The 14,192-nt window shown below is 34.7% G+C and overlaps 1 protein-coding gene across 16 annotated transcripts in view; it reads right to left on the bottom strand.

The window, feature by feature from the left end:
• BAZ2B (bromodomain adjacent to zinc finger domain 2B) overlaps nucleotides 1-14,192 on the bottom strand; it is a 399,660-nt gene that overhangs the window by 96,214 nt on the left and 289,254 nt on the right. For 11 of the 16 annotated variants that reach the window (XM_043488288.1, XM_043488300.1, XM_043488299.1 and 8 more), the window contains 4 exons: nucleotides 13,743-13,803; nucleotides 12,850-12,958; nucleotides 12,483-12,584; nucleotides 668-878 (listed from right to left, as the gene is read on the bottom strand). In XM_043488288.1, the coding sequence (XP_043344223.1) occupies nucleotides 668-878; nucleotides 12,483-12,584; nucleotides 12,850-12,958; nucleotides 13,743-13,803 (483 nt within the window). The remainder of the gene's footprint in view (nucleotides 1-667; nucleotides 879-12,482; nucleotides 12,585-12,849; nucleotides 12,959-13,742; nucleotides 13,804-14,192) is intronic. The other 5 variants (XM_043488302.1, XM_043488304.1, XM_043488301.1 and 2 more) reach the window with 1 other exon arrangement.

Consider the following 14,192-nt stretch of genomic DNA (forward strand, 5'->3'; position numbering starts at 1 on the left):
AGAACCCAAAGACTGGGGTTAACCAGTAATTGGAGTTCTCTGACTGAAAATTTACTCCACAGATCCACATATCTTGGAGTTATTCCCTTGTACCACCTCAAGGAATTGGGGGCTGTTAAAATGAGAATTTCCAGAAGGTTGGCACAACCTTAAGGCATGTGCCAAGTACTGGTAGATTCCTTTTCAGTGCAAGCCTTAAAAGCTTGGGCTTCCTGGTAGCTCAGCTGGTAAAGAATCTGCCAGCAATGTAGGAGATCGGAGTGCAATCCCTAGATCAGGAAGATCACCTGGAGAACGGTAGGCTACCCACTCCAGTATTCTTGCCTGGAGAATCCCCATGGACAGAGGAGCCTACAGTCTGTGGGGTCGCAAAGAGTCAGATATGACTGGGTGACTAAGCACACAGCACTTAAAAGCTTATCATCCACCTTTGTAATTCTAAACACACAGTATGCTGTGTTTATGAGTATGGCTCTTCAAAGGAGCTTACCTAATCAAAGAACTCCAGTTACCAGTGGGACTTCTTAATTTCCTAGTTTTATTCTAACACAAATATCTCCTTTTCAGAAACTGTGAGCAGTGTCAATCATTCATAAGTCAAAAACATAAGAAATATTTATACTTTTTAATGTGATTATTACAATGTCAAATACATTATGTTTCTTACCCTGAGCTTGCAGTTTTCTTAGCAATTTGGCATCTGTGTTATCTAGAAATTCAGTGCTGCCAACATTTGGAGGCCGACCTTTCCGACGTCTCATCCTGGATTCCTCTCTTGCTCGCTGTCTATCTGGATTTGGTGGTCTTCCTCTACGACCTTCCATTGCCCTGATACGGGGAATGACATCCTCTTCTTTCAAAAGACACCACTGCATTCCCTTTTAATTAACATTTTACAGAAATAATATATTATAAGCAAAATAAACACAAGTGGTCAACATGTCAGAAATAATTCTAGGAAAATTCGCAGATATTTTGAAGTTTATAGAGCTATTACAACATTTAGGGATTTTACTTTTTAAAACAAATTTATGTTTAGAATTATTCATGGACTTGGCACATTTTTTATATTCATAATAAATTCAACTTTAAATACAGGGATTTATATATATATATATGTATGAACATATAAATAGATACATATTTAAAAATCACCATTTCTGAACTATAATGACCATAATGTTGGCAGATATTTAAAAATATTAGTTGTGTGATGATACCTCTATGGATTTTTCTCATGGACTATCAGTTAAACCAAACATTAAGCTATCCAAACAACAGATGAAAGCTCTCTTTATAGAAACAATACAGTTAATACATCCAAGAGGGAATCTAAGAGTTAACATGTCAGAATTTTGCAATACTTGATGAATTAATCAAAGTATTGAACTTGAATGGTTGCCAACCACCAAAAAGAAAGACACTAGACAGACATAAGTCTCCTGATGGAGATTCAATTCATCATCTATAAATTAGTCTTGCCCTCTCACAAAGGGAAATCAAATATATATTACACTTAATGACTATAACTTCACAGGAAAAAAAGGGTGAGAAGTATATGTTTAACTACACAGCAAATCCAGTCTAGGAAATTCTACAAACTTCAACAATTTATTCAACAAATAAATTTCAAGAAGTAAAGGAAAAAAAAGTACCAAAAAATCCCAATGTGTAGACCTTATCTAGATATTGATTTAAACAGACAAACTGTTCAGAAAATTATGGCAATTAAAGGACAATTTAATATTTGAACAGTGACTATTATTTGAAATCATGGAACTACTGTTTTAGAGTGTGATAATGGTACATTTGAGATTTCCCACTGTAAGCCAGCTGATGGAAACACATCTACCAGCATAACGCTAATGTATTATAGGAATAATCCTGTGCAGTGTGTAGATACCATCATTGTCTGGTTTTCATTATCCTTTGTATGTCAATCAAAACAAATATATTATTGTTTGTGATGAGTTGATTTTCTCTTAAAAAACAACACTATTTTACCTTATTTATAGTCCAAATTAATAGGTTCAGATATTAGAAAGGCACCCTTTAAAAATAATCCTAAAATAATTCACTTATTTCTTATTTCTTTTTAAAGAAATAACTCTTCTAGTGTAAAGTTTGAGAAAATGTTTTAAATGTGCCTTTTTTTCTTAAAAAGAATCTCAAATTAGGAATTTAGCTTGAACCACTGTGGGCAATTCTGCAACCAAAAGTAATCAAAAGTTCTTGAGTTATATTTTATGCCATGATACCTAAACTTGGAGCAAGGATTCTAAGAATATCTCACTCAAGAGGTACAAAAAATATAAATACCACTTCTGCTGCCATAATGGATGATGGTTACATCCCACATTTCAATCACTGTGCTTAGTTCCAGACATTTCGATTATATTATGTTTTTTAATCTTCACAACAGTATTATCTAATACAGTGGATTTTATTGTATTTACTTTACAACTGAGAGAATTCAAGCCCACCTGAATAATTTCTTAAGGTATGGAGGCAACAAGGAACCAAACTATGATTTGAACCCAATTCTCTTACTCTAAAACGTGTGCTCTTAACTACCACATGTACTTTTTTAGTTGATGTTACAAAGATGTTATTAAACTTGATAAATGACTGAACCCAATATTCAGTCATTAAAGCACAGCTTAAGATTATGGCAAAGCAGAATTGAGTCAGAAAAAAAATTAATGAATATAGTCCACGTATAAAAAAAATCTATTTTTTTGCATATAGGGTTATCGTTACCATCTTTCTAAATTACATATATATGTGTTAGTATGCTGTAATGTTCTCGAAAGAACACATGTATATTTTCTATGGTGAAACAGATCACCAGCCCAGGAGGCATGCATGAGACAAGTGCTCGGGCCTGGTGCACTGGGAAGACCCAGAGGAATTGGGTGGAGAGGGAGGTGGGAGGGGGGATCGGGATGGGGAATACGTGTAAATCTATGGCTGATTCTTATCAATGTATGACAAAACCCACTGAAATGTTGTGAAGTAATTAGCCTCCAACTAATAAAAAAAAAAAAAAATCTATACTAACCCTTCTCAGTAATTTCCAGGTAAAAATAATTTCACAAATTAATTCTGAGGAAAATAAGGATTTATTTTTGCTGAGATTTCAATGCAGTCAACAGAAACAAGAGTTGTACTAGCTCCATTTTCATACCATAAACCACTAAGAAGGAAGCCATGAAACCATTTTTATGTTCACCACAATGGGAAGCTTTTGATTAGTTCAGGTTTTCATTTTTCTATTATGCTGTTAGGCACCAAGGCAGTAAGCATCACATAAATTGAAAAATATAAAAGTGACATTTGTGACACTTGGAAGTAGAAGAGAAAGACTAATAAATGAGTCTGTAAAGGAATCTGCATTCAGTTTTTAAGGTACCTTATTAATAATAAAATCAACTTTTAGCCAAGATTTAAAGGGGTTTGATCTGTTTTCCTGTTTTTATCCAGGTACAATTTTACACTTATGTTTTATTCAGCTTAGTGTCAAAAAAGAAACAGAATATGCTGGTGCCCAAGCTTACCAGACAATATAGTGACATTGTCATTTACATTTTTGCCCTTGACATTTCTAAAGTAAATGCTTTCTAAGGGAGTTGCATATATTGGACTACATATAATGTCTTTTGATTCCTGGATTTTAGAAAATAAGAAATGGATTGTTAGGAATCTGAAGTGTATGATTTAATTCACTGAGTAGCCAAAACTTATTCAACAAAAGAAAGTTAAAGTATTACTTTTTTTCTTAGTTTAAGAATAATATTAAAGTTATTTTCATGAGAAAAATAAGAATTTTGTTGGATTTCCATACAACTAATTCATAGTTTAGCATTATGTCTATTTGTGCCTACTTTATGGTGTCAGAGCTTTATATACCATAAACTTTACAGCATAGGGATTCTTAATCTTAATAACAAAGTTTATTAATATCATATACTGAACAGCACTTGAAAGATGTTAAAGAGTAAGAACAGTTACCTATGCGTGGAGATGAGTGTCACCAATTAAAATCAGTTGAGAAAGACATGGTTTGATACAATTGTTTCCACAGTGCTGACTATGCTTTCCAGTTACTCATAGTATGTTACCCTCAAAGACTTAGGACTGTCAAATATCTCCTTTCTACACTTGGATTTATACAGTTGGCTTCCTAGTATAGGCCCTTGCCTAGCCATCAAAAATCCTACCTGGTTGATTAGTGACATAAATCTCCAGACTTTTAGTTTTTTGGTACTGATCTCTCATGTTCTCAGTGTCCATATATGTCCACAGCTATGTTGTACTTACTAGGTGTGACAGTTAACAGCAGAATTGATTAGAATCCTGGTTGTTGACTCGCAATCTTTTGTTCTTATTTGAAAACTAAGTGGGTCGGAGGTGGCCTGCTGCAGGGCTGGAGGCACTGGGTGTAGCAGTGGGTGCATGGGACCTTTTGAAGGAGGTCACCATTATCTTCATTACCTTTGCCATGGTCTGGCCCAAGGTAAATAACAGGGGGAACATAGCCCCGCCCATCAACAGAAAATTGGATTAAAGATTTACTCAGCATGGCCCTGCCCATCAGAACAAGACCCAGTTTCCCTCTCAGTCAGTCTCTCCCATCAGGAAGCTTCCTTAAGCCTCTTATCCTTCACCATCAGAGGTCAGACAGACTGAAAACCACAATCTCAGAAAACTAACCAATCTGATCACATGGACCACAGCCTTGTCTAACTCAATCAAACTATGAGCCATGTTGAGTAGGGCCACCCAAGAAAGATGGGTCACGGTGGAGAGTTCTGACAAAACATGGTCTATTGGAGAAGGGAATGGCAAACCACTTTAGCATTCTTGCCTTGAGAACCCCATGAACAGCATGAAAAGGCAAAAAAAAAAAAAGACACTGAAAGATGAACTCCCCAGGTTGGTAGGTGCCCAATATGCTACTGGAGATCAGTGGAGAACTAACTCCAGAAAGAATAAAGAGATGGAGATAAAGCAAAAACAACACCCAGTTGTGGATGTGACTGGTGATGGAAGCAAAGTCTGATGCTGTGAAGAGCAATATTGCACAGGAACCTGGAGTATCAGGTCCATGAATCAAGGTAAATTGGAAGTGGTCAAACAGGAGATGGCAAGAGTGAAAATCAACATTTTAGGAAGCAGTGAACTAAAATGGACTGGAATGGGTGAAATTTAACTTAGATGACCATTATATCTATTACTGTGGGTATCTAGCTACTTAGAAGCTATCCCTTAGAAGAAATGGAGTAGCCCTCACAGCCCTCAACAAAGGAGTCCAAAATGCAGTACTTGGATGCAGTGTCAAAAATGACAGAATCTCTGTTCGTTTCCAAGGCAAATCATTCAATATCATAGTAATCCAAGTCTATGCCCCGATCAGTAATGGTAAAGAAGCTGAAGGTGAATGGTTCTATGAAGATCAATAAGACCGTCTAGAACTAACACCGCCAAAAGATGTCCTTTTCATTATAGGGGACTGGAATGACAAAGTAGGTAGTCAAGAAATACCTGGAGTAACAGGCACATTTGGCCTTGGAGTACAGAATGAAGCAGGGCAAAGGGTGATAGAGTTTTGCCAAGAAAACGCACTGGTCATAGCAAACACCCTCTTCCAACAACACAAGAGAAGACTCTACACGTGGACATCACCAGAGGTCAAAACTGAAATCAGATTGATTATATTCTTTGCAGCCAAAATGGAGAAGCTCTATACAGTCAGCAAAAACAAGACTGGGAGCTGACTGTGGCTCAGACCATGAACTGCTTATTGCCAAATTCAGACTTAAATTGAAGAAAGTAGGGAAAACCACTAGACCATTCAGGTATGACTTAAATCAAATCCCATATGATTATCCAGTGGAAGTGACAAATAGATTCAAGGGATTAGATCTGATAGACAGAGTGCCTGAAGAACGATGGACAGAGGTCCATGACACTGAACAGGAGGCAGGGATCAAGACCATCCCCCAAGAAAAAGAAATGCAAAAAGGCAAAATGGATGTCTGAGGATGCCTTACAAATAGCTGAGAAAAGAAGAGAAGCTAAAGGAGAAGGAGAAAAGGAAAGATATACCAATTTGAATGTAGAGCTCCAAAGAATAGCAAAGAGAGATAAGAAAGCCTTCCGCAGTGATCAGTACAAAGAAATAGAGGAAAACAACAGAATGGGAAAGACTAGAGATCTCTTCAAGAAAGTTAGAGATACCAAGGGGACATTTCATGCAAAGATGGGCACAATAAAGGACAGAAATGGTATGGCCCTAAGAGAAGCAAGAAGATATTAAGAAGAGGTGGCAAGAATACACAGAAGAACTATGCAAAAAAGATCTTCGTGACCCAGATAATCACGATGGTGTGATCACTCACCTAGAGCCAGACATCCTGGAATGCGAAGTTAAGTGGGCCTTAAGAAGCATCACTAAGAACAAAGCTAGTGGAGGTGATGGAATTCCAGCTGAGCTATATTTCAAATCCTAAAAGATGATGCTGTGAAAGTGGTGCACTCAATATGCCAGCAAATTTGGAAAACTCAGCAGTGGCCACAGGACTGGAAAAGGTCAGTTTACATTCCCATCCCAAAGAAAGGACATCTCAAAGAATGCTCAAACTACCGCACAATTGCACTGATCTCACACACTAGCAAAGTAATGTTCAAAATTCTCTAAGACAGGCTTCAACAGTATGTGAACTGTGAACTTCCAGATATTCAAGCTGAATTTAGAAAAGGCAGAGGAACCAGAGATCAAATTGGCAACATCCGTTTGATCACTGAAAAAGCAAGACAGTTCCAGAATAACATCTACTTCTGCTTCATGGACTAAGCCAAAACCTTTGACTGTGTAGATCACCACAAGCTGTGGAAAATTCTTCAAGAGATGGGAATACCAGACCACCTGACCTGCCTCTTGAGAAATCTGTATGCAGGTCAGGAAGGAACAGTTAGAACTGGACATGGAACAGACTGGTTCCATATTGGGAAAGGAGTACGTCAAGGCTGGATATTGTCACCCTGCTTATTTAACTTATATGCGGAGTACATCATGAGAAATGCTGAGCTGAATGAAGCACAAGCTGGAATCAAGATTGCTGGGAGAAATATCAATAACCTCAGACATGCAGATGGCAGAACCCTTACGGCAGAAAGCGAAGAAGAACTTAAGAGTCTTTGATCAAAGTGAAAGAGGAGAGTGAAAAAGTTGGCTTAAAACTTAACATTCAGAAAACTAACATCATGGCATCCGATCCCATCACTTCATGGCAAATAGATGGGTAAGCAATGGAAACAGTGACAGACTTTATTTTTCTTGGGCTCCAAAATCATTGCAGATGGTGACTGGAGCCATGAAATTAAAAGATCCTTGATCCATGAAAGAAAAGCTATGACCAATCTAGACAGCATATTAAAAAGCAGAGACATTACTTTGCCAATAAAGGTCCGTCTAGTCAAGACTATGGTTTTTCCATTAGTCTTGTATGGGTGTGATATGGACTATAAAGAAAGCTGAGCACCGAAGAATTGATGCTTTTGAACTGTGGTGTTGGAGTAGACTCTTGAGAGTCCCTTACACTGCAAGGAGATCCAACCAGTCCATTTTACAGGAAATCAGTTCTGAATATTCATTTGAAGCTGAAAGCCCAATACTTTGGCCACCCAATGCTAAGAACTGACTCATATGTAAAGACCCTCATGCTGGGAAAGATCGAAGTCGGGAGGAGAAGGGGATGACAGAGGATGAGATGTTTGGATGGCATCATTGACTCAATGGACATGTTTGGGTAAACTCTGGTAGTTGGTGATTGACAGGGAGGCCTGGTGTGCTGCAGTCCACAGGGTTGTAAAGAGTCGGACATGGCTGAGCGACTAAACTGAAGTATTTGAAAAAATTAACAGCATTGCTGTCTTGCCCGTGGCTCTGTGTTGCCCACTTTATTGTGAAGTCTCCCCTTATTCCTTATCAACAAAACCCTGACTGTAGCTGAAGAACATTTTGTTTAGTGTTTTATCTTTCTCAGACAATAAGCTTCTTTAAACCAGTGATCATAACTTCTGTTTCTTTTGTACTCTTCAGTTTCCCTATGTATATTAGTTTTTTCTGAAAGCAAAGCCTTCAAGTTCATTTCTGTACTGATATGTGTTCATACTTTCTTTATGGAAAATCTATTTAGGGAAAAGTTATTTGGGAAAAAAATGCCTGGAACATTAAACATCTGCCAAAATATTAATTTATTAAATAAGAAAAAGGCTCTTTTCAGTATGAATGATATTTCTCTTTTCTCAAGGAAGTAACACATTAAAAAAAAATCTTAAAAAAGTACATCTCAAATAGAGAAAGCAACATGTTTTTCCTAAGTCACTTTTAACTTGATCCTTCTTTGCATATTTTCTTTTCTTTGCTTTTTTGGCCTGAATACAGTAGACATTCATTGACCTTTGCTGGTGAACTTCCTGGTTTAAAAAAATAAACTTAACTGTTATAGTTATGCTTAAATGTTTTGTTTTCTACAATTCACAAAAATACTTTGCAATGTAGATTATCATATATTTCAAAATAATCTTTGCCATTAACATTTTGGAACCATCATATATTTCTAACAAAAATGTGAATATTTTTTACCTTTTTACCTAACAATCGTATTAAGGTAAACAAAAGAAACCCTATTTTATATTTACCAAAATCTGCCTAGCTCAACCTTACTGTCTTTTATTCTGACACTCAAAAACAAAATAAAAAATGAAAACAATCATAAACATTAGGTCCAACCAATCCTTAGAATTTGATGGAGAAGTCTACAAGAAATATATTTACCGTATTGCCTTTTCGAAGGAGTTTCACTGGCTAAAATAGTTAAAACAATTTCATAAAGAAGGTAGCCAGGCTATTGTATCATGTGACTATAAAGAGTTTATGGTTCATTTTATTTCATCTAATCTATAATCCTTAAAATCATGATTTTTATAGAAACTGGTAGGAAGTGTTTGGTATCTAAAATCAGTAGATACTAACAAGTAGCCAGTTTTACAAATCTCTCACCACTTGTAGACTGAAATAAAACTGATAATGGATAGATTAACCCCACCCCCCACCCCCCCCACACTCCAATTTCTTGTGTCAACCCTTTCTTATTTAATTAACGGCTTCTCTTTTTAATTTTAAAAAGGTAATCATTAGATTGTTGTCATTTAAGGATGAATTTACTAAATTTCAATAAATATGAACTCTCATGGTGTTGTTGTTTAGTCGCTAAATATCCAACCCTTTTGCAACCCCATGAAATGTAGCCCACCAGGCTCCTCTGTCCATGGGATTCTCAGGCAAGAATATTGGAGTGGGTTGCCATTTCCTTCTCCGGGGGATCTTCCTGACCCAGGGATTGGACCCGTGTCTCCTGCATTGGCAGACAGATTCTTTATCACTAAGCCACCAGGGAAGCCCCATGAACTCTCAAGACCTCTCGTTTTACTGTACGATACACAATGAATCAATACTTTCAAAAAAGTTTGCTGTTAATAAATATATGTATAATCATTGTCTTAAGCTCAGAAATACTTTGTCAAAATAATTAACATAAAATAACTCTGCTTCTCTATTGCAGATATTATTGTCTAACAAAAATTATCATTTCCTAAATTTCATCTGCAAAACATAGAGTACCACTGCTGCAAGTTTTTGAAATATCTTGAACAAAATTAGAACTTATAGAACTGCTGTTGCAGTTGCTTTTTGGTTTTGGTAGGTTTAAGAGAAAAAATATGATGGAAGAAATATATTTTCCAATGCAAATATTTTATTAGGAGAGTGATTAAGAATACTGATGAATCTATAAATATAGCATTACATTTGTAATCAAACACCCAAAATAAATATATGTAGCTTGGAAAACTGTAGCAGTAACATTTAAAATCATTGTGTAAAATTTCCATGTATTTGGAAAACTGAATGCTTAGCTTTTCTGGATTATATGGGTAGATGTAATTAGTTTTAAATAGGAAATTGTTTTTCACATTATAGATGCAACACAAGCAAATTTTAGGAATTATGAAACATGTAAGAACACAGGTAAAAATAAGATCCACTGTACCACCAACCATTACATCCATTATTAAATTTTTGACACATTTCCTTTCAGTCTTTCAATATGCATAGTTTTATTTTTCAATTTACGTACACCATCAGACCATTTATACAATTTGTATAAAGGCTGACCTATTATAAACATATACAGATCATCACTATTTGAAAAGTGTCTTTGTCTCAAATTATATATCTTCTACAAAATTTAAGCCAATCAAAATTATTGCACATTAAGATACTTTAACAAAGATATGCAATCTTTATTCATTTTCACAGAAAATTACTATATAATTATATACATTTCTAATTAACCATATGCTTATACATATTGATCATACACTAAAAATGTATGTTTCTTTAACTACACGCATCTCTAATGAAGTAAACTTATTTTGATTACTTACCTTTAATTGTTGTTCTCTAAAAGTATCCTGAAATAAAACCAACTTATATTTTTTTAAGTTGAGAGAAGTATTCTCAAAATTGCTAATATTTTCCCTTAGCAGGCTGCTGAAATGTTGGCAGCTTAACGTAGTCTCAATCTAATAATTCATCATATTTCCTTGATTGGAACTGATCCCTCAATAAGACAATATGCTTTGGAAAACACTGATTATGTTTAATAAAAAGTGAATGGATGTCAAAGAACATTCTGCTCTGCCTAATAAGGCTTCATAGATTGAGTCTAATTACCACTGATAACAAAACTAAAGTCCTTTATGTACTGGATAGCAATTAGCCTTCCTCTCTAGAATAAAATTCTATTTAACTTAAAAACATAAAGATATCATTGGCATATTTAAATGAGATAAAGTTATATTAACATGAATGAAAAGGTTAAAAAATGGGAATTTTTAAATAAAATCATTATTGCCTTCTAATGTGTGTGACTTAAAAACTATTCTGCTATATACGAAGTGTATAAAATAACGCTGTAGTTCACTAAAATTCTAAGAATCTGGTAAGTTACACAGATTTTTAAGTTGAAAAAAGAAAAATCCTAGAATATATTTCTATAAACAAGTTAAACCTCAGATGAATTTGTTTTGGCATTTTAGAATTACTAGTAAAGAAACAAGTGGATGTGGACATAACTTGTTTCATAAAAAGTCGTGGATGACAATGGAAAATAGGTTACACAATGAATGTAAAAGATCACTTGTCAGAAATCTTGAGTTCAGTTAGGTTTCTACCTGGTTAAGATTGTGTAATCTTGGAAAACTCCCTTAATCTTTGAGCTCTCAAAATGAATGAATCTCTTAAAGAATTAGGAAGTAATTTTCTACTTCTACAACTATAAAATAAAGGGTAAGATAGTATGGAGAAACTTGCCCATTCATAATAGAAAATATTCATCACTAGAAGAAAATCTTTCTGGGCATTTTAGTGGGAAAAAAGAAAAGTTCAATCAAGAAGGAAAATACCAACTTCAGTTGGCTGAGCATTTTAACCCTTTAAAACATTTTCATCCATATGATTTCATTTTAACTTCATCATCATCCTATGAGGCAGAAGGAAAATTATGATTGTCTCTATTCTGCAGATAAAGAAACTGAAGTAAAAGAGGGCATGATTTTGTTGTTTGAAATCATAAAACTATTTCATGGATTAACAAGAATCTAGATCTCCTCACTCCATAACTAGGACTTCTTTCAATGGAGCTAATAGAGGGAATAATAAGCACATGTAGCTGAATCTAAGTATGGAATAAAGGCAAATCATTAAAGGAAACACAGGAAATGAGGTTTTAGTGGTAAGTTCTTTGTGGTGATTGGTGAGGTTATGTACTTAACCCTTAAATTCAAAGAGAGCTGTGGTGATATTTTCATAAATGTGTATAATTATTTAAAAATTCAATTTCTGCAAAAAGGAGAAATTTCATTCATCCACTATTGTGGAATTCCCCCTAACGCCATCAATAATTATCACACTTGTGACAATGGATCATGTAGTATGGCATAATAAAATGGATAAGTTCCTCCCCAAAACTAAGGCATATCTATCCTCTCTTAGACTGACTTTATAACAATTTTTTCCTATTCAAATTTTTTTTATTGTTTACCTTTCAGGGAACTAATGTTTTCCTATATTTCTCATGAACATGCAGATAAGTCTATACCTGTATAAACTATCAAAATTAATGACAGAATTAACAAATGAGAAAAAGTTTACTTAAATTTGAAAAAAAAAAGTCAAAGCTCGTTATTGAAACACAGTATATTGAGGCCTTGTGAGTGTCTACCACAAAGTTATATGTATAGCTATAAGAATTAACTAACAAAAGGCAATGTTCCAGAGTGTAGTGAAATTTACTTCATTTAGGTTATGTTACTACTTTTTGGTTCAAAGACTGTACTTTTTAAAAAGTGGATACCTGCGGTCCATCTCTGGCTTCATAGAAGTCACCCACTCTTATTTTTGCACTGAAGCTGAAATTGTCCCTTGAGATATCCATTATTCCATTTCTGCTGAGATACTGAAAAAATCACATATTTTTCCACTTCAGGTTTTAATAATTACAACCCAGCTTTGATGTATAGCTATCTTCAGGACACTATGGTTTTGTATACTCTATTAAAGGGCTATGGATTTAACAGGAGATCAATTTAGGTTAAGCACATTCATTAGTTTCACACGAGAGAATATTTTTTGTTAAAGAACTTTGAGAAAGGAGTGTACTTTTTTCCCATAAGCAAGCTTAATAGGCACCAAATGTGTATTATTTGGTGAAAAGTATGTACCTTTATTACTTCAGGGTACTGCCTAAGTTTCTTTCCACATGGAGCATAATATGCTACTTCTCCTTGAAGGCGCCCTCCAAAGTTTCTTATTCTTGTCTCTCTCTGCCAGCTACACATAATAGAAATGAGGGTTATAACATACTTAGTTTTAAGACAACGTTTAAAAATAAAAATTAAAAAAATTTAAGAACACATGCTCTTTTTACAAGACAAAATATACAAAGAAAAATATAAACAGCCAGCCATACAATACAGATACATTTACTATTAAAATAATGGAGATTTTTACTAAGTAATTCAACTAAAGTTAATCAAATTCAGTTTACAAATATTAAATATTAAAATTTTAAGAAATCACACTGGCATGACTTTGGGTATTTGGACATGTTCAGTAATGTGTCAGGGTGTATTGAATTTATATTTGAAAAGCTTTAAATGAGAAGAATAGAGCAAACTTGGCTCTCTGCTCTTTGGGGATCACGAACTTGCAGTGTGAAAATTCTCAGTTCCTATTCACCCATTTAAGCCAAACTCTGCTCAAATCTTTCAATTTTACCTACAGTGGTTTTTACCATCCTTTAAATCTTCACAACTTCTGACACTCTTAACTGTGTCCCTGCTCTTTGCTGAATGATTTGCTCTTGCAACTTTTTCAATCACATTCCCACCTGGATGCCTATGATCCCATCCCAGCTCTACCATACCTAAACCCAGCAGTTAGGCTTAATTTTGGTTTTCTGATATATCAACCTCAGATATATCAGCTTTGCTCTTCTGCTTTAATAAATACTATGCAGTATATTCACTTCTGTTAGTAACAGTAGAGAATGAGAAATCAAAACATGCATAAATATGTGAGGCAAAAGCATAAAGATAAATCTTATTTTGCATACCCATATTCCAAAGGAATACGCAGTTCACGTTCATCTGTTACTCTTCTCCTTTTGGAAGTGCCTTCAAGAAAATTCAACCAGTTAACATAAAAGATTAGTTTATATATATATGAAAAATTTTTGATAGTTTTGAAACTTTTCTTCAAATAATGTGTCTTAATGACTTGAATTATTTAGTGTATTTCTACAGTTTGTACACTATTTTTAGATTATTTTAAAAAAAAACACTGTATAAAGTAGAGGGTTTTTTTTTCCTTTGGTCTGTATGACATAATAGCTAGTATTTATTTCTCTCTAATGAAAAGACGATGAAAGTAAAAAGGTAAAGCTTTCCTCTCATCTTGTTATTAAGGAAATGGCTAAAGAAGTACGAGGAAAATAGCAGATAGAGGTTTCAGGAAACTACGTACAGTTGTTTTCTTTGAAAATATGAGTTTTAAAATGTTGAAA

This window comes from Cervus canadensis, chromosome 15 (assembly GCF_019320065.1).
Source record: "Cervus canadensis isolate Bull #8, Minnesota chromosome 15, ASM1932006v1, whole genome shotgun sequence".
NCBI lineage: Eukaryota > Metazoa > Chordata > Mammalia > Artiodactyla > Cervidae > Cervus > Cervus canadensis.